The sequence below is a fragment of the Rhopilema esculentum genome, chromosome 16, assembly GCF_057945365.1.
Source record: "Rhopilema esculentum isolate cy_ngs chromosome 16, ASM5794536v1, whole genome shotgun sequence".
In the NCBI taxonomy this organism is placed as follows: domain Eukaryota; kingdom Metazoa; phylum Cnidaria; class Scyphozoa; order Rhizostomeae; family Rhizostomatidae; genus Rhopilema; species Rhopilema esculentum.
This window is the reverse complement of record NC_142830.1, coordinates 318,417-339,213: the sequence shown is the minus strand read 5'-3', so window position 1 is coordinate 339,213 and position 20,797 is coordinate 318,417. Positions and strand designations below refer to the sequence as shown.

Here is a 20,797-nt window from a genome sequence, read left to right as displayed (position 1 = left end):
CTTGGTGATGCCTTGTTGCCACCGTGTTTTCTATTGACCTCTACTCTTTTAATGGTAACCGTGACCGTCATTTAAGCTCCATAATACTCCTACCCTTGTTTTTCTTACAATTTTATTTCCTTTTTCTTGCTGCAAGCAATGCTTTGAACTCTGTTTAATATCCTGAATTAGCCGTTTATCTTATTAGTATTGTGACTATTACATTCTTTATCAATATTATTACATTGTTTTTTATTTTGACTTTTAAAATTTTTCTTTAGACTTATCATTGCTTGTTTCTTATTTTGAAAACATACTTAGACTATTTTAAAACATTTTTATTGTAAAATTATATTAAATTATTATTGTAAAATATTATAGGAACTCTAGATTAACAGGTCCTTGATTGATAGCAGCAAATTATTTTGCCGAACAAATCTTAGAGCTTACTGTTGGTTTTGAATCCAATCTTGACACAAATGCAACAAGAAAACACAGCAAGTATGCTCCTCTCCTATCTGACTTACAGCGAAAGTTAAAATGTGTCTCTTTTGTGAATCTTTCTATGAGCTCTCTTGGCATCTTTGGCAATTCCTGCATCTCTTTCTTCAAAATGTGTGACTCTCTCTCCATCGATCAACAACAAAAACGGTATCTCATCTCTAAACTTTCCAACATTGCCATTCGTACTACGTACTACATATTTTGTTGCAAAAATAAACCATGGACAAATCCGGAATTACATCCTTTTTAACTTTAGTTGTTTTATTTTATTTTTCTCAGTTTTTCCTTTTACCTTACGATTGTTATAGTTTTTTCTTGTAAAACCAGGCTAGCCAATTGCAAATTACCTTGTAATAGTGAGATTTGTAATTGTAGTTTAAGTTGAATTGAAAATGAAATGTTTCCATTATCATACAATACATCAAATCAGATAAATATAAGCAGCTTGGTTCCCCTCCCCCCCCCCCCCCCGCCCATACTTCTACTCCTACTTCTACGTATTTAATCAACAACTTCAATGCTGAAGGCTCTGTTGATGTAAAGAAAACAAAAACAAACAAACAAACAAAGAAAAACACACAAAACGTTAACAACAAATAATAACAAATGAATAAGTAAAGCAACAGAGCAGCAGTTCCGTGACTAAGATAGTATTTATCCAATTATAATGATACCCTATGAATTTTTACCCTATGGAATCAAACTGCACTGCAACCGTAAAATTTTTTATCAAACTTGTTTTCTCTTTTTTACATTAAGTTTTTTTTTATTTACATATACTAAATTGCGTTTTTAAAAGAATTGGTTGTTTCTGAGTCAATCACTGATTGTGGTAACATACTCCACGCTTGAATTGTGCGGGGAAAGTACGAAAAGTTATAATAATCTGGTCCAGTTCCTGGGACTTGATCCCATACCGTTGTAGCATATTTAACAACTGGTGTTACAATTGCTTTGTAGGCTTTTAATTTCAGTTGAGGCGAGTTTATGCGAAAATTCATTTTGAGAAAATTAAGGGATCTTGTGCCTTTGCTGGCAGTGTGACTGATATGTTGATTCCAGCTTAGATCCTTTGATAGTGTTAATCCTAGGTATTTGTAAGAGCTTACATGGCACAGACTTTCCCCATGGAGAGTGTAATCGTATATCATTGATGACCTGCTTCTTGTTATTGTAAAAATTTGACATTTCTCTGGATGAGATTCCATCTGCCACTTATCCTCCCATTGTGCTAACTTTTCAAGATCATTTCGTAGGCTTATTGAATCTATTTCCGAATTAATTGCTAGGTACGCTATTGTGTCATCAGCAAAAAGTCTCACTGTCGAATTTAGTGTCTTGGGCAGGTCATTCATATAGAAGAGGAATAATGGACCTAATACTGAGCCTTGAGGGCCCCAGAGAGGACATCTGCCTCGTATGAGTATTCCCCATCTAGCAGCATTGTCTGTTCTGTTCATTTTCTGTTCATAAGAAAGCTGCTAATCCATGCATTTGTTTTACTTCTAATTCCATAGTATTTCAACTTTTCCAACAGCCTTAAGTGACCCACCTTATCAAATGTTTTGGAAAAGTCCATTATAAGCACATCTGTTTGCTTTCTTTCCTTAAGATTTTTTAATAGTTCTTCTTGAAATTCTAAGGACTGTGTTTCACATGAACGTTTGTCCCTGAATCTGTGTTGCAGATTATACAGAATTGAATTAGAAACAGCATGAGACATTATGTTGCTAACAATAACATGTTCCATGATCTTGCAGACAATATAGGTAAGAGAGATAGGGCGATCAATACTGGTCATTGACTTTTTCTCTTTCTTGTATACTGGAACAACATTAGCTTTCTGCCAATCCCGTGGCACTGTCCCTGTATCATATTACTTTCTAAATATTAGTGCTAATATTGGGACAATACTTTTTGCAAGTTGTTTTAAGACTTTGGGGCTGATTTTATCTGGCCCAGCAGCTTTGTGCCCCTTTAATCCTTCCAATAACTTTTGTATTCTTGGTACTCCATGATGGTAATGACCGCATGTTTCAGCCAGTACACTGGTTTCAGTTTGTTGTTGATGCTGCTTTTGTTACCAGTGGAGAAAAGGAGAACCAACTCTTATTGACCTGCTTTACCATATGGTGCCAATGGGCAAACTTCATTGTCAGGGTTGACAAATGTGTTACCTTTGGTGTCAAGAAACACTCTACGCGATCCCTCCAATTTCAACCGAAACTTTTCATCTGTAACCAAATAGTTCCTGCTGTCAAAAATGGCAATTCCTTTAAGTATCTTGGTCGTTTCTTTGATTTTGAAATGAGTAACCAAAACCATAAATCTAAACTCGTTTCTCTTTTCTCTACTCTTATGAAGGATATTGACGACTTACCTCTCCATCCTAAAAACAAACTGCTATTATACCATCGTTATATTCTGTCAAAAGTTTCATGGCATTTTACTGTTGCAGATCTACCAAAGACCTGGGTTGTCCAAAGCCTAGACAATCTTGTTTCCAATTACATTTGCCAGTGCCTTGATCTTTTTGTTTCTGCAACATTGAGTCGAATAATCCTTTCAGAAAATCAGTTTGGTCTTCTATCAAATTTACGCAATACCAAACTGACATTCAAACCCTATGGAAAAACACCAGTCATAGCACGAACCTACAGTACGACATCTATCGTAATACTAAAGAGGTATTAAAGGCTTTCAAATCAGACAACAAAGAACGTCTCTCTCAAAACTTACCATCTCAGGGAGCTACAATTACCTTGCTACTGAAACATTCACTGGAAAAGCTGAACGGTATTTGGTCAAGTACACAGAGCAATTTGCCTAGTAACATCTTTAACTTTACCATCAAGTATCTAACAACACTCTTCCAACTCGTAAAAATCTGCTGAAATGGAACCTTAGTCAAACATCTGATTGTCAATTCTGTCTTCTTCCAGAAACACTTCTACACGTTGTTGCTGGATGCAAAGAGTACCTTGATCAAGGCCGCTATACTTGGCGTCATAATTCTGCATTAAACTTTTTAGCCACTTCCTTCCAAGCAATAAACGGGTCTTCTCTCTACGCAGATTTACCAGGTTTTCTTTCCCTTTCTATCATAACTGGAGATCAACTACGCCCTGACTTACTTCTCAAAACTAAGGAAAACTGTCTGTACGTTTTAGAGCTAACCATTGGCTTTGAAACAAATCTCAACTGCAATGCTGTCAGAAAGTCAGAGAAATATGCCACCCTCGTATCTGACTTAAAACGTCAGTTTAAATCAGTCTCGTTTTTCAATCTTTCCATCAGTTCACTTGATATTTTTGGCGACTCCTGCAGCTCATTCATCGACATGTGTGACTCTTTGTCCATTGATCATCAACAGAAACACTATATCATCTCCAAACTTACAAGCATCTCCATTCTTACCACATACTATATATTCTGCTGTAGAAACAAAACTTGAACTAATCCAGAGCTACTCCCCTTTTAACATTTTTGTTTTCTTTTCTCATTACTACGATTGTAATAGTTTTTATTTTGTAAACACAGGCTTACCTTGTAATAGTGAGATTTGTAATTGTAGTTTTAACTGGAATTCAAAATGAAAAGTTTCCATTATTGGCCTGTACTTCTCGTATGAAGATTGTGTTTTTTCTATTCTGCATGTGTTTTGTACTATCTTCCAAATTCAATTCAATTCAGTAACATTCTGAAGTTCATTTTTTCAGAGCAAGTAGCTTTGTTATCAAATTCCGCATTGCCATTCAAAATCAATTCTTTTTTATTCTGAATTTAGGTAGTGGTTTTCATCCCTTCCCAAAAATCTTTCCCGGTCACTTCTATGAGTCTTTTTATTCCCTGGATTCGGTTGCCCAATTCAGAGAAAATCTATTTTGATAACTTATAATAAAAATCATGAATTTCTGACATTTTATACTCAGGATGTTGTTCAAGAGCAGATACCAACGGATATTTCAGATTTTATTGAAAAGATCGTCCATGACGATGACGATGCAGAAGAAGAGGTGAGAAACAATGCCATGCCTTTTCTTTGGTGATTCGATTAGAACGCAGAGCTAGAAAAGCTTGTGTCAATATGCTGAATGCGTGAGGTTGCCGTTCTAGCTGTTAACTATATTCATATTCTACATTATAACAGAAAATGATTTTCATGGGACAGGCTTTGCGACCGCCATTATCCACTGCACGTCTTCAGTGTTTACTGGTTATTAGAATCAGTATGGGATCCATATTGCAGCTGCTTGAAAATTGGCTTTAAATAGCAAACGTATTCAATTACTGGTGATGTTTATATTCACAAGGTAGATAAATATTTAAGTAATGATCCATAAATAAGCTGAGGATGATACTTAACGCAGCTGGAGAGAAGAATGGTTTATGGAATATTGTTGCAGCTTTAGACTGATTTGATTCAACTAACATATCGTTTCAACTTTTTGTAATCGCTTTCTTTCGGGGAACATTGGGAAGCATTTTATTTTAATTTTTTGCAAGACTAACTTTGTAAATATAAAACAAAGAGTAATTATATTTAAAATGGCAATAGGCGTTCAGCAGCCTATGATATTTTTTGTAGCAGCAGATAAGAATAATATTTAATCGACGAAGTAAGAAGTTGATATTATCTCAAAAGTTCATGCATTTTACTGTTTGATTAATCTAAACCTCTGCCATTTGCAATCATGTGTACATCATCAAGGAATTGTTCATTTTTGTTCACCAAATTTCAGCTTTAAATTTCACGGGTTGCATTGATTATTTTTTTCATTATCGATCTTTAGACCCAGACAGTGTCATTTGAAGTTACTCAAGAAAAAATTGAAGAATTGCAAAGAAGGTAGTTCTAAGTACATTTTGAAGTATCAAAGCTTTTTTATTTAAATTATTTTTAAATGTCGGGGCGGTGCTTCGCAAACCAAGACAACCGGAAAGGGTCAAATACTCCATTAAAATTGATCAACGATGTTGATTACTGTGATCTTATTTTTACACTATTATTTTCAAATACTTTCTTGCTAATCATAGATATATTTTGCAAAGCATAGATATATTAGATAGCGCTCTTCCTGCATAAGGTGAACACTGCCAGCTTAAAATTATCAATTTAAAATGGCTTTTAATTAACTTTGAAATTCTAAATGATCATAGATTAAAGCATAATTTTGAATCCTTGAGTGTGTACTTTTGGTACATTTAGAGACAATAATGAACACTTTCACATACGCTGCCTTCAGTTAAACGCATTGCAACAAGACCTCCTTGGTCGAGTCTCAGATTTCAAAATTGATGTTGCCAAGGATCTTTCATACTTGCCACCAAAGGCAACCCAATCGAGTGTATTTAAAAACAGTCTCATTCTAGAAGCAACTTTTCATTTTATCAAAACTTCTGGATGGTTCAGTTAAATTTTTGATTTGCAGTAGCTTAACTTCCTTCCTAATATTTAAAACTTTAAAAAATTCTGAATTGAACTTCAATTTGGTATTGACATGACTTTGAGCGTTGTTTTTTGTGAAAACCCGTTGTCGTCAGTGTGACATTTATATTATAAATGCTACACTATTATGGAGCAATTTGTTGTTTTATGAATTTCAAAGCTGTAAAGAAAGGAACCTTTTTTAAACTTCTATTCATTGTGCACTGTGTGCTGTTTTTTACAGGTGTATAGAGATGGATTTTCCGTTGCTTGCTGAATATGACTTTAAGAACGACACCACTAACCCGGATATTAAGTAAGTGAAATGTAGAACGTGAAATATTGTATCGTTAATTACGTTATAATCTTCATTAATTATAATCTTCAATAATTTACAGCAAAGTACCATAAAGTAATATATTGTATAACACGTAGCATCGTGCACAGTAATGTATAGTAAAGTGAAATATTGTATAAAACCAATTCTGCTATTTTTTTACTTAAACCAACAAGCGTTTGGATTGTCCTTGTGACTGATATTATCATTCTTAGTATTGATCTGAAGCCAACGACACTTCTTCGACCTTATCAGGTTTGTTTATTGCTTTAAACTAGATATTGTTATATATATGTGTGCTGTTTTTATCTAAATTTACTTTGTGATGTTAAAATGTATCCTAATTGTGTCTCTGTGTAGAGTTTTTAGTTGTCAATTTTTGATTTTTTGCAAGTGTGTCTTGAGAACTTAAGACGCTAAGTGGGCTATGATGTGCAAATATTATGAATGAAACGGCTGCGCTATTTCACATACATTTCAGCTGGAAACTTCCTTATCAATATTTTTATGATTCTGGTTGATGTCTTGTTTTCCCAGTGTTACTTTTCTTTTTACAGGAAAAAAGTTTAAGAAAAATGTTTGGCAATGGAAGAGCAAGATCAGGAGTGATTGTGCTTCCCTGTGGTTAGTTCTAATGCTTTGAAGATAAAGTGCCCTTTCTTAAGATATCCATTACATTGACGAGGGTGTTTCTTAAAAAAATCGGCCGTGCCTTTCGCCCAGACGTCTATAGCCTGCAAAATGCTTAAGTAGAAGTCCACAAGGGCTTTTGGTTGACCATCTTCTCAACACTTTCACGGCTAACTTTTGTGTCCATCTGCTATTCTGCTCAATGTATATTTTCGAAGTGTATATAGTAAAGCTTTTATTGTCCCATATGCGGTGTTAATTCTTAACGAAATGTCTCTTTGCAGGTGCTGGGAAAACTCTCGTTGGGGTCACAGCCGCCTGCACAGTCCGTAAAAAGTGTTTGGTATTGTGCACATCAGGTAATCTTTGTTGCAATGAAGTGTTCTCTTCATCCATATGAAACTATGTTGGTGGGGGATGCTGCAGCGATCAAGTTTTCATTTTGTAAAGTTCTATTAGAGACTGTGAATGTTATTTTGTAGAAGAACTTTTCATGATTCTTCATTTCAAAGCTCAGTCTTGTTAAAAAAGATCTTCGTGTCTGTTTGATTATTTGAGAATAACCGAGACTTATTAGGGAACAACTTCTTAATGCTTCTACAGTCGATGCCATGTTTTGTTTAAGAGTATTTTGCGCTTTTTCGTATCAAAACCATGTCTAATTAAATAATATTTTCTTCACATCGTTACCATGTTGTGTTAAAAAACATCTTCTTTATATCGAAACCATTTCTTTTAAAGGAGATTCTCCTTCATATCGTGACCGTATCTTGTTAAAGAACATCTTCTTTGGGCCTCTTCGTATTTTTACCATGTGTTTTTAAAATATTACTGCTCTATATCGAAACCATCTCATGTTTGAAGAATACCTTCTTCAGGCCTCTTCGTATCATTACCTTGGCTTTTTAAAAAAAGATCTGCTTAACATCGTAACAATGTCGTGTTGAAGAATACCTTCTTCATGCCTCTTTGCATCAAAACCGAGTCTTATTTCAGAATGAATTTTCTCGATCCATACAATATTTTTTTGCTAATGCATTTGGTTGTTAAGGCAGTACCAATTTATGGATTATTTCAAGATAGCACAGAAAAGCCGTAACAAAGCATACTTGTGTGCGTTTGGTCCGTGAGTCCGCAGAGTATAGATTTCATTTAAAGACATAAAGTAAGCAGAAATTTATATCCATATGCGGATGCCCAAAGTTTAACGTGTCATTCTCCCTCTAGCGTTACTTTCGGTCCGCATCTGGATTTAAACTTTCTGCTTGTCTTTTCATCATTATCTAACATTTACACTTTTAGAAATGTCGGGCGAAAAGTGTTTCTGTATGCTATGTTTCCAAACACAAGTGTCATAAATAGGATTTCAATTGGCGTAAACTATCGTTTAAATTGCCGCTTTTGCTGCTCGTTCATAGGTGTGTCAGTCGAGCAATGGAGGTCTCAATTCAAACTTTGGGCGAATATCGACGACAAACACATATGCAGATTCACTTCGGATGCCAAGGACAAACCTGTCGGTAAACATTTAATACAAATTCTTCATTCTCACAGCAACAGTTGATCTGCATTCTCACAGCAAAAGTGCAGCTGTATTCACATAGCAGGTCTTTGCATTTCTCGTTGCACTGTTAAGCCCTGTTTACACTACACATACTAACCTGGGTTCGCCCTAGGTTAAAAGTAACCCGGGTCGAACCACTTCAAACTGTCTACCTTGTAGTGTAAATGAAATCAAAGGCGAACCTGGTTAGTTTGATTTCTGTCATTTAGATGTTAGTAATACTTTGGGATAACTTAATCCTCTTCGGGCCAATTTGTCTTCATTTTTGTCTTCTTTGTAGATTGTCACGTGGCAGTAACAACTTACTCTATGGTTGCGCACACCATGCGAAGATCATACGAGTCAGAACAGGTCAGACAAAGAATGACGTAATGCCTTACTTTACTGAAAAGAAATACCACAATATAAACCCATGTGCAGTTTTCCTTCTCTACCCTTCTGTACCCTTTTTTCTAACTGCTGTAGAAGAATTGATAGTGATGCTGAGTAATACGCCAATTCGACTTACGGCCTCATTTTGAAAAATTCTTCGAATTCTTTTGTAGAAAATTTTTGACCTCAGGTTCGGATTGAGAGCAAGGATTTTAGTCTACTTGGAAGTTTTCATTATGGTATTGTTCACGATATTGATTTTGTGACGACATAAAGATAAAAATTTTATAAGGGATTTGACCGTGTTAGGCGACTAGGGGGGTAAAGTTTCATCCGGAATGATTTTTGCGTTCAAATCCCTTGCAAGTTTTCAAACTTGATTTCTCCGTAAAATCTAAAATACAAGCACAAACAATGTAAAAAACTGTATCAAGCCTCGAATTGTGATGATAAAACCAAATTTGAGCTTAAAAATGTCCTACAATGAATTTTTGAACAAATTTCCAAAACGAGGCCGTAAGTCGAGTTGATGTTTTGATGATAATGGGGCCCGTTCGTGTGTTAATTTGCCCTACAAATGATATTCTTTCTTCAAGCTCTTTGCTACGATTTCAAAAAATACAATTCTGTGATTAATAAACTGTAAGGCCTTCGTTTTAACATGGTAGTAACTCGCAAAATACATCTTTAAAAAGACTTACACAAATCTTTTTAGTGTTTTTTGTCTTATCTATTAGTGAATATCTCGTTTTCTTTATTCAATTTATAATGTTGCATGCAGTTGTTATTAAAATTTTCTCCTGCCTGTAGAAATTAACTTGATTGTGATCAGATCAATGTTAGTAACTAGGTCCCGTGTTTTGTAGTTATTAAGCTTGTTATCTTCAATTAAGCAACCCGAAATTGTTACGCGTCATTTCACTAAGTTCGAATGTAATGTAATTACCTTAAATTTCCAGTGTTTTCAATTATAACGTGTAATTCAATTGTTTTATATTTTCGTTTTTTTGCAGATCCGCTTACTAACATTACTTTGCATACTTCTTTTTTCTATTCGGATAGTCTAACTTTTCCAGTTAGCTTACAATTTTTGTTATTTCCGCACTTAGATAATGGAGTTTCTTCGATCGACAGAATGGGGTCTTATGTTGCTAGATGGTAAGCCGTTTGCCACTTTTGTAAACAATTTCTACGCAGCTGAAGTGGTGTTTAATAATTTATGTTGATCTTTATGTTATTAATTGAACTTTTCATGCTTCATTCTTTGATTTCAGAGTAGAATCTTTCTTTTCCTGCAATATTTAATAAGCATTTTGTTTGTTAAAGATTTCAAAATAAGCTGTGATAATAATTTTTCTGCAGAAGTTCACACGATACCTGCAAAGCAATTTAGGAGAGTCTTGACAAGTGAGTACTTTCTTGCCTTTCATAGAACAACGGATTCACCCAGCGCTACATGTTCCGGCATTGAATAAGACTTTTGTGCCGCAATATTTTTAAATTGTGTCAGTGTGCTCAATTAAACAAGTTTTCTCATCATCTCTTTTCCAGTGATTTATAGATCTTTCAATTTGTTGTCGATTAAGAAAAAAGAGATTTTTGTGATAATTTTCTTGGTTTACAAGCGATAATGCGTAATACTACTTCCAGATGATAGTGTTCTTTTCGCCAGATCTTCGCAAGATTTCAACAATTTTTAATCTCCTGGCCATGAAATCTTCTATCATCAGACATCAATTGCAAAGCCTGCCACAAGTCTTGGTACACTACACTGAATTTTTGATTATTTCATACTGAATTCCCCTATTCCCCTGCAAAAATGTTGCTTATGTAAAATCAAGTGGTTTGTTGTGGTTCAATGTATTTATTTCAGATAGCGGTGATACTTGACTCTGCAACCAACATTGTTTTAGGGGAATGGGGAAGCAGTGTCTGTCTTTTTAACCGGAAAAACTTGGTTTCCTCAACAACAACAAACACCACTGTGTGTCAGAGGACTTTTCCTCACTCCACATCACATGCAATTATTTCTGCACTCCTTGCCTAAATTCATCTTGTTCGTTCGTTCTAGTTGTCAATGCTCACACTAAATTGGGTTTGACTGCGACATTGGTAAGAGAAGATGACAAAATCCAGGTTCTTATGTTAACATCTACTCTAATATTTGAAATATCAATGTTTTTGAACAGCAAACGCAGCGCCTTCTCGCATCAAAAGGGGAAGGAATATTGTTTTGTTTAATGTGCTTTGGAACCTTCATGTAATGAGTTCGTCCTAGAACGACTGGCTGTTAGATTCTGCAGAATGCATTTTTAAAATTAGAAAATACCTCTTCTACACACTTCATATACATTTTGATCTGTTGTGATGTCGCAGGACCTGAACTTTTTGATTGGACCAAAACTTTACGAAGCAAACTGGATGGAATTACAGAATAATGGTTATCTTGCAAGGGTGCAGTGTGCCGAGGTGTGTGGTGTTATTCTTAATCAATTTAAAGCTAAAGATTTGTCAGTGTATTGCATTGAGCATTTAATCAAATCAAAATTTCGACACTATGGAAAGAGTTCTTATCCAGATTGATTATCTTTTCCACGCCTTCTGATAACTGAGCGTCAAGTTTCTTGAGAATCATATCGATAAATAGTGTTTTGTCTATCCAGCCATTCTTAACCTCCGGCCCGCAACAAGATTTCATCCGGCCCACCGAATGCTTTTACCTTTAAAATACTTTTGACTTACACTTTCAAAAATTGGAATTCGATTAAGTTTTGTATTTACAATCAGCTCGGATATCTTTGAGTGCTTTATTTTGAACGCTTTATAGTGAAACATTTTACTGATTTGGCAGAGTAAAAAAAGTAAAATGATATCAAGACAGGATTTCCAAACACCATCATCATTCACTAAGCATGCCTTTACTAAGCAAGTCCGGAATCATCATATTTTGGCCTCTCTTATTTTGGCCTCTATTGAATGTTCTCATGGTTCAAGAACTTTGACGAGGGCATAATAAGCTTGAATATAGTGTAGGGAGTATAAATCAAGAGAGAACTGTATTTAACTGTATTTTACCAAAAAATATGGATTATGTAGCCAATGAAACATTTTGCCCGTTACAGGTGTGGTGTCCGATGGTGCCTGAGTTTTACCGTGAATACCTTGGCATTCAAAGTAGAAAAAGAATGGTAGGCGTCTCATACCATTTTCTTTTGACTGTGTTTGCTAATGTCAACACATCTTCATAAGCATCTTGCTAATGCCAGCTTTTAGCATCTCCTTTATCAGTTAAGGCAATTCCTTGATTTATAAACACTTTTTACTCAGTCCCGTCCCAGCCTTATATAGCACAATATTAACCATTATGTCAAGCGTATTTCTTTAATTATTTTATCATCCTTATTCTACTACATTTTCACAAATTTCTTTTTACCACATCTAGCTTTTGTATGTTATGAACCCCAACAAATTCAGAGCTTGTGAGGTGAGTTTTTAGTGCTTTCAAAAGCGTTTTTTGGAAAAAGCTTAAATATTCATTCAATCTGTTGCGCTTATTTGTATGTTCGAAGCTTCCTGTGAAAACTCTTAAGCAACGTGACTGGGATTGAAGCGTTCTTTCATTTAAAATGGAGAATGAAGCAACCCATACTTGGATCCTACTACGATAAATGAATTTGCAGATTTCGTTTCGTTTCTCCCATATATTCATGGAAAACTTTCTTTGAAAATTGAATTAAAAAGCTTAGAAGGGCAATTTACTTGTATAAAACTGGTAATATTTGGCTTCTGCTATCAAAAAAAAGATGTACGGGAAGAAATCTTCAGATTCTTTTTTCATATGCACCTCCTATTAGTATCTCTCACTAATAGCGTTTCTCCCGTTTTTCCCCTAGTTCTTAATCAGGTTTCATGAAAGGTTGGTTGGTTGTTTATTTGCGTCAATAATGGTTTTATGTTATTTAATATTTAATGGTAATAATAATAAAAAAGAAACAAGCTTCACCCTTTGATATAGTCTTTACCCCAATATTGATGAAAATAGAATCACATCGCAAATTCAGTTCGCTTTTGGGCTCTGCTCCAAGCTGGCAACTAAAATGCGCAGTTGGTTTAGAAAGGTGGCATGGTTAAGTTGCTATGGCAACATTGCAATCCTTAACTGCCGAACTATAAGTTTGATACAGTTGATTGGAAAGTCTTTACAAAGTATCTGAAATATATGTTTTACTCTCGTAATTTGCTTACTGTCTTTTGAAGAATTAGAAGAATCGCGTTTTTTATTTCGTAAATGAAGGACCAATAGACAAATGCTGGCTGTATCACGCTGTACATCGTGAATCGCGCTGAATCCGATATGTCCTCTTTTTCAGAACACTCTTCCTTTTGTGCAGACCTTGTTTCTATAATCCTTGCCAAAACACACAGAAAGTTTGCCTACTCCATCTCTATACTATTTCCATTTCGAAAGTCATTGGCCTACTAAGCTTTTCATTACAAATTTAGGAGTGAAATCACTCTGTTCCTTTTTTTGCAGGCGCAACGATAAGATAATTGTATTTTCTGACAATGTCTTTGCTCTGAAGCATTATGCAGTCAAGCTTAACAAGCAAGTATTCCTATCTAATTCCATTTTAGTTCGAAAGGCCCTGATAGTCACCGAAACAAACTGGTACTTTGACATCTATTATGACTCCCTGTTTAATCTGCTAATTCAACTTAGTTTCGATTATATGTAGATCGTTCTAATGATGGCTCTCTTGATATGACATAATTAATTCCATCTTTCGCGCAACTTTTTACACTTAGATTTAAATGTGTATTGAGTGTTTTAAGAGCTTTGATAAATTCTGCAGACATTTCGGTATGCAAAGTGTTTATTTCCAAATATTTATCCTTTCTTTAATTAACCAATAGCGTTTTTCTTCAATAGGCCGTTTATTTATGGGCCAACAACTCAAGGTGAACGACTACAGATCATTCAGAATTTCGTTCACAATCCACTTGTCAATACAATCTTTATTTCAAAGGTAGGTTAGATAGATCTTTTTGTAAATCATAATTTGATGCGGTGAATCTTTTTTAAATAAACAGCAGTTATTCAGGTTGACAGGGATGCTCATCATTTGCAACCGATAAACTTCTTCAATCAGATTTCGGTTTGCCGGCAGCTAGAATTGATTCAATACCTCCTCATCCCTAGTTATTGGTCAGTTAATGAGCAAAGAATATTTGCACATATATTTCAATTTTGGAAAGATCCATGCTATAGAAAGTTTATTGGGATATCTCCCGGGCCACCAATAATTTCCTAAGCAACCTCTTAAATATCTTACTACCCAGCAAATTGCAATACTTATCATGTTGTTGAGATCCGGGTTTTAGCTGGGATATGCTATTTAATGCTTAACATACGCATATCTTGTTGATTTGAGCGTCAAACAGTTTTGCACTGCCATTCAATGTTTATTTGAATCGCTCAATGGTTGAATTGCTCATGGTCAATGTACTTTTCAAATTATTCAAATCACAGGTCGGTGATACATCATTTGATATGCCAGAAGCAAACGTTTTAATTCAGGTAACGCGTTGCAAGCTAATTCAAAATATTTGTTTGTATTGACGACAGCATAAGAAAGAATGATGCTGACAGCAAAAACAGATCTGTGTAATCTTGTGGAGAATACCTTTTTATATTCAACCAATTTTGGTCTTTGTCTAGTATACTCAAAGGGAAACGTCTTAGGTATTGATTTCAAAGGGAAACGTCTGAATTTGCGAAGAATCCTATTTCATTTGAATCTTACTGGAGAATAATAAGGACCATTTTTGGCAATAAACTACCAAAACATCTATTTGTCCTTTAAAGAAATTGCTGATCTTGTTTTGGCATTAAGCTGAGAATAACTGTTAAACGTCTTTTAAACAAAATACCATTTGAGAGGCACTGTGAGCAATTACTCTTCTTTTTGCATCATAATTTTAATGGTTATAGAAAAATTAGAAAATCAAAAATATAACACAAATCAAGACGTTAAATTCCATATTATCTTTTTTCATTTGAAGCGAAATTTAGAGAGTAACCTCTCCTTTTGGTGGGTGAAATTTTTGTCTACCTACGGGAATCGGATTGATTACAGCCAATTCTCCCTGAAATATTGCAGTCTGAAGAATTATTTGATTTCATTTTGATGGTTTAACTTTAAGAAAGGAGAGTTAAGGATTGACTTATTTGTGTTCATTAAAACAGGTGATTTGTTTGCAAAAACTATTTCTTTGTAGATTTCGTCTCACGGTGGCTCACGAAGACAGGCAAGTATCGTTTCTGTTGCAATTTCAAGCAATTTAATGCACAGTAATTTATATGATATACAGCATATGCATATAGAACCACTTTAAAATGTTTTTTTTTATTTGCAGCTGCACTGCCTTTTTAACCAGCCTCTCATTGTGTCGTTCTAAGTAGACTGTCTTTTATTAGAATTTAATCTTTATGTTCGACTCTTCATTTGTTACCCATAGGAGGCACAGCGGCTTGGAAGGATTCTGAGGGCCAAAAAAGGTAACGATTCTCAACAAATGCTCAGCAACATTGATGCAATTTTTGTTTAAATATTATGCAAATTTCTGTTTCTGTACAAAATCCTTTGATTGTTGAGGGGAATTACTGACCTTTCATGAGTCTTTGACATAAGCTTAATTTTTACCCTGCCGTTCACTTCAATTACTAACTAGGCATTCCTTGCATTTGAAGCCCCTTCCTTGCTCTTTAAGCCCCTTCCTCGCTCTTTAAGCCCCTTTTATTCTCTTTAAGCAGCATACATAAACCAGCTTGAAGTCAGTGCATAAAAAGGAACTGAAGAACAGATTGAAGTGCAAAATTGATAGGCATTTTATTTATTGCTAGAAGTAGGATGTATACCATTATTTATTTTGGTTTCAAGTAGCTAATTTGTCGCTCAATGCTTTGTTTTCATATCCATATTTTGCATCTTTCCATATGTTATTATTTCCTTATGATTTTTTACTATTTCCTTCATAGATATGGCTGCAGAAGAATACAATGCCTTTTTTTACTCCTTGGTTTCCAATGTATGTAAATTGAACAACAAATTGAAATGTTTCGAATAGCGCCATAGTGAAAAGGGAATAACCAACCTCCAATCTTTATTAGAATGAGGACTTTTACACGAAGGAACTTGTGATGACCGAGCATCGCAAGTTCCTTGATGAATAATTGATTGCGTGCAATCCTCGAGTCTTGCCACATATCTAAATACATTTGTTAATTAAATCATCTTACCAAGCTGGATATTGATTTGAAAGTAATTGTGACGTAATTGGGTAGCAAACCAAAATAGTAAAGCTTTTCTTAAGTGTGTAGAGCTAAATTTCACTACACATGTGCTGAATGAAACATTATGCAACGGTCTGTTTTCCGATCTGTTTTTCTTGAGTCCTGTGGATCTGTTTCTGTGATTCATTTGGCAAAAATTAGGCTGAGATTTTTGTGACGTCACTGTGGCATTTGTGTGCTTGAAGTAAAACTTCTGTTACAAGCTTCAGTTCAGAACAGCGAAGCAAAGGTGTTTTCATATCAACTCGTTGAATAAGGAGGCGGGATGAGTAGCAGCTGTCTTAGCTTTCCTAGTTCGCGTTCTCTTTTCCGTTACCCACCGCTAAACCACGAATTATCGATGGATTTGAGTGATGTGGGTTGCAGTAATTTCAATCTGATTGCGAAGTCATTTAATGTATCGTCATGACAACAAAGCATATGATGATGAATTATAGTATATGTCGCATGATGTAATTCCTGCACTGTTTTCCAGTCATCTCCTTTTAGTTATTATGACAAATTTATTAAGTTGATTGTGACGTTTTTTCGATGCATTTTGAGTTTGCTCCGAACCTTCTGATTTGTACCTTTACAACGCCGGACCCTAAAATTTTATCGATAAAATACTGGCGTATCTTACCTCCCCTTCCTAACACTCTTTTATGCTTGTTACATAGTCTTTACTTTTGTAGCATCTGCTTGCTGAATAACTGTGTTGCGGAATGGTTTGCTGCCTGACTATATTTATGGTCTTCTTTCTTTAGGACACCACGGAGATGTTTTTCTCCAACAAGAGGCAAAGATTTCTCATAAATCAAGGTTACAGTTATAAGGTACAATTTGATGCATTTAGATAAGAAGCATCGTTACAATGCAACAGCTGAACTACGTAGAACCTAATTCTTCCCTTTGTGCTTTTTGGGGGGGGGGGATTTTTGGGGGAAGGGAGCATGTACGATAAATATGCGTGTTAATACTTTCTTTATCGTTTTTCAGGTTATAACACGACTAGCAGGAATGGATGAGGTTTAGTAATATTTGCATTCTCAATTGTTTGGCATTTGTAATAATTTCTTGATTAAGTGTTCTTGATCCTGCCGAGGAAAACCAATTGCCCACAATCCTAGTATTTATATCTTTAGAGTAAGCTAAAGCGAAACAAATTTAAAGAAGGTTTTGTCTCATCTTTGATAGCATCCATTTTGTTCATCCTCAAGTTTCTGTCAACAGGAGAACCTTGCTTATTCAACTAGAAAAGAGCAGCAGGAATTATTGCAAAAAGTAAGCAGCCTTTTTCATTCTCTTTGCTAATGTGTTCTTTAAGAGAACTAAACACTTTCTGTCGCCGATGTTATTTTTTATTATCAGTGGAAAATATCTAGAATCATATATTAAAAAACATCAAGAATAAGAGAAGATAATTGCAATTGCTAAATTTGTAGATAATGTTTATATTGTAAATCGCATAATTTTTATGGTAGATTTATTTCTTTGTAAATATTTGGCGTTAATTAGTTCAATTAACTAAAGCAAAGAGCTAGAACTGGTACCAACTTGAAATAAAGATATGATTATTTCTATTATTGTTTAAAATCTTTTTCATAGTAAGTTGTTTTTCCGTTGTTTTAAATTTCAATTGTCCGATGCTTGCTACCATGCATAGCTGGGATAACAATTTGGCAAGTGACAACAAAATGGCCATTTCTTGCAACTTGCTGCGGCAACATTTTGAAAGTCGCTTAAAAGGTAGCTTAGGAAGCAATTGTTTACCACCAACTGGGGAGTTCCTTCTAAAAGGTGGAAATTTAAACATCCCTGCTTAAAAGCAGATGAAAAGATACGCTGATTGATTTGTTTGATCTTTGTTTGCTTTGATCTTCAAACTGCTTTGAGTGACTTTCAATATTTGCTTATTATTCACTATCTTGCAAGTCATCTTATAAGATTTTAATGGCAAACAAATTTCATTAGTTTTATTAAGCAATGTTTTATTTTAAGGTTTTAGCGGCAACCGATGCAGACGCTGATGAGGAGAATGTTCCTGGTGATTCCTCTTCGTACTCCAGTGTTAAGAGAGTATGTCCACTTATCTCAATACATTTTTTATTTAGACAAACCTTACGTGTTTTTTTTAGTACACCAACAGAAATTCTCTATTACTTATCTTAGTTCTAAGTTCCGTGCACTTAGCTGTTCCTCTGCAGGTTTTCATATTGGTTTTGTTTACCCATGGCTTTCTTGGTCTAAACATTGGTCAAATATCAAGATACGTTGTACGTTTTGTGGAATCGCGTCACAAGTTACCAAAGAATAATTGACGATGTTACTGTCTTTAACAGTATTATCAATTAAGATATAATTTTGCAATTTTGTATATATTTTTCAGATTTTTTACTTTTTAATATAGAGCTTTGTTGCGCGGAAATCGGGCTCCATGGCTTCTATGTCTGGTGGTGATGACATGATGTACTTGGAATATAAAGCTAGCAGCTCGGGGACTGAGAAAAGTAGACATCCTTTGTTTAAAAGGTTTAGGAGATGAGTGGTATGCAATTAAGTCGCTTTAGTTCGAAATGATGTCGTATTTTTGGCTTTATTCCCTTTTTCTCATCCCATGTACAGTAAAAGCAGCATAGAACTAGGTATAACTTGCTTTTTGTGTACTATTTATTGAAATCTTGTAATATGAAATAATGAAGAAATAACATTTCTAGAAATAACAATAATGATTGAATTTAAAATCAATTTCAGAACCCATTTAATATCTACTGACGGATTTTTTCGTTAGTTTTCTATTAAGCAAAGTTCGAAAATGATCTTGAAATTTTTTTCATTGATTTGTGGTTAGCGACAAAGTAAGACTTTTTTACTCTGAAATCAATTTTTTACCAAGCTGCATCGTTTTGGATAAAAGCAAACACAAGTTTCAACTTTCTGTTTATCAGTCAATGTTCGCTTCTACTTCCTCAGCAGGAGAAGTCTGAAATTTAGAGAACACTGCACAGAAAACTGTTTTTTCTACAAATTCCATGTTTTATGCAATTTATCCCTTCTTCAGAAACCCCCCAGAAGTGGAATCTCCCCCTTTTCCAATAGAAACGCCCTAGGCAACAAAATAGATTATAGTGATTCCTGGCAAAGGATGTTATTGTTTACTCAGATCTCAATAATTGTTGCAAAAAAGTCAATCTTAGATTCTTGAGTTATGACAAAATTTAAAGCTCAAAATACAGTAAAATCTCGCATCAAAAGATACAACTTTCAAGAACCTCCACTCTAAAATTTTATTTTCTGGCTAAATTAAAAAAAGGAGGTTTTATGTGGGTTTTGCTGTAATCAAAGATATTGATCTGGTAATCATCAGGACAAAATTAAAGAGCTCCTTAAATTTTGAAATCAATTACACTATCAACTATATTTTTGAAAAATTACTACTTGGTTTACTGGCAAAAAGGATTTTGTAAATGAAACTTGTAAAAATATTTTGATTATTCTTCAAACAGGAGTACTTTTTCTAGGAAAATGGGCATTGTAGCAAAGTATCTGATATGTTGCAGACCAGGAAACTACATGGCCAAATTGTCACAAACTCATTGTTTAAGAAATCAGAGTATCGGGTAGATTCAATCGAACATATTTTGTCAAAACATCACGCACAACTGCTCCTTCACTGCTATCAAAAGAAAAAACTGGGTCTGGTAGATGTTTAGCATCCTCTTCTCTTTTCTTTCCAATTTCTCTCTGTGTCTTGATCAAGTCTTCATCTACATATGATTTATTTTCCTCACAAATGTTTTGCAAGATGAAGCAGGCATAAATAAGACATGGAACGGAATTCAACTTCAGATCAATGGTCTTTGTCAAAACTACCCACCGTGCCTTGAAAATGACCAAATGCGCATTCAAATGGGTTTCTGGCTGCACGCAAAAGATTGTTGAAAACAACTTTCTCATTGCTGTCACAATTTTCAAATTCTTTCATGCAATAAGGCAGAAGCGGATAGGCTGGATCTCCAATCAGGTAATTTGGGACCTTTTCACACTCAGGAATTATTGAATGATGTCTTTGGAAATTCTTTTCATCCCTTAATATTTTGTTTACAGCAGAATTTGAAAAAACCATGCATCATGAACACTGCCAGGCCAGCGGCAATCAACATCCATGAAGTAACCACGGTAGTCACACACTGCCTGAACATTTAATGAAAAGTACCCTTGTAAGAATAGAATTCTTGTGAGCTTTCAGAAGGACGAATTATAGGGACATGTGTTCCATCAATACATCCAAAGGCCTGAAGCATTCCAAATTTTGCTTCGAATTCAGCAACTTTGTCCCTCACTAGGACTCTTTGGAAGATGAATATATATCTTCCCAAGCACATTGCAAATTCCCAAGCACATTGCAAATGGCACTGCAAACTTCTGAGATTACAGATGATGTTGTTGACAAAGCAAGTCCAAAAGAGTTTGCAGTCATACATAAGGAGCCTGTATCTTCAAGATAATACAGTGTTACTGCTACCTTTTTCTCAGCAGATAAAGCTCTATAATCAGGCGACTTTGGATCTGGAGAAATGGAAGGGGCCAATTCCCGAACAACGCAGTTAAACTGATTCCTTGATAGGCAAACATTTTTATGCCAAGCAT

General features: G+C 34.9%; 1 protein-coding gene across 1 annotated transcript in view; it reads left to right on the top strand.

Annotated features, from left to right (window-relative positions):
* Nucleotides 1–18,724, top strand: part of LOC135682773 (general transcription and DNA repair factor IIH helicase/translocase subunit XPB) — a 36,817-nt gene extending 18,093 nt beyond the window's left edge. Inside the window, exons 14-39 of the mRNA XM_065197799.2 lie at nt 4,416–4,499; nt 5,277–5,332; nt 6,156–6,227; nt 6,464–6,503; nt 6,806–6,872; nt 7,163–7,237; nt 8,297–8,398; nt 8,723–8,793; nt 9,924–9,972; nt 10,177–10,221; nt 10,886–10,950; nt 11,191–11,283; nt 11,937–12,002; nt 12,257–12,298; nt 12,708–12,730; nt 13,349–13,420; nt 13,745–13,841; nt 14,345–14,392; nt 15,094–15,123; nt 15,334–15,373; nt 15,854–15,903; nt 16,915–16,983; nt 17,147–17,176; nt 17,381–17,431; nt 18,149–18,226; nt 18,558–18,724. Of these exons, the coding sequence (XP_065053871.2) occupies nt 4,416–4,499; nt 5,277–5,332; nt 6,156–6,227; nt 6,464–6,503; nt 6,806–6,872; nt 7,163–7,237; nt 8,297–8,398; nt 8,723–8,793; nt 9,924–9,972; nt 10,177–10,221; nt 10,886–10,950; nt 11,191–11,283; nt 11,937–12,002; nt 12,257–12,298; nt 12,708–12,730; nt 13,349–13,420; nt 13,745–13,841; nt 14,345–14,392; nt 15,094–15,123; nt 15,334–15,373; nt 15,854–15,903; nt 16,915–16,983; nt 17,147–17,176; nt 17,381–17,431; nt 18,149–18,226; nt 18,558–18,692 (1,650 nt within the window). The 3' untranslated portion in view covers nt 18,693–18,724. The remainder of the gene's footprint in view (nt 1–4,415; nt 4,500–5,276; nt 5,333–6,155; nt 6,228–6,463; nt 6,504–6,805; nt 6,873–7,162; nt 7,238–8,296; nt 8,399–8,722; nt 8,794–9,923; nt 9,973–10,176; nt 10,222–10,885; nt 10,951–11,190; nt 11,284–11,936; nt 12,003–12,256; nt 12,299–12,707; nt 12,731–13,348; nt 13,421–13,744; nt 13,842–14,344; nt 14,393–15,093; nt 15,124–15,333; nt 15,374–15,853; nt 15,904–16,914; nt 16,984–17,146; nt 17,177–17,380; nt 17,432–18,148; nt 18,227–18,557) is intronic.
* Nucleotides 18,725–20,797: the final 2,073 nt, after the last annotated feature.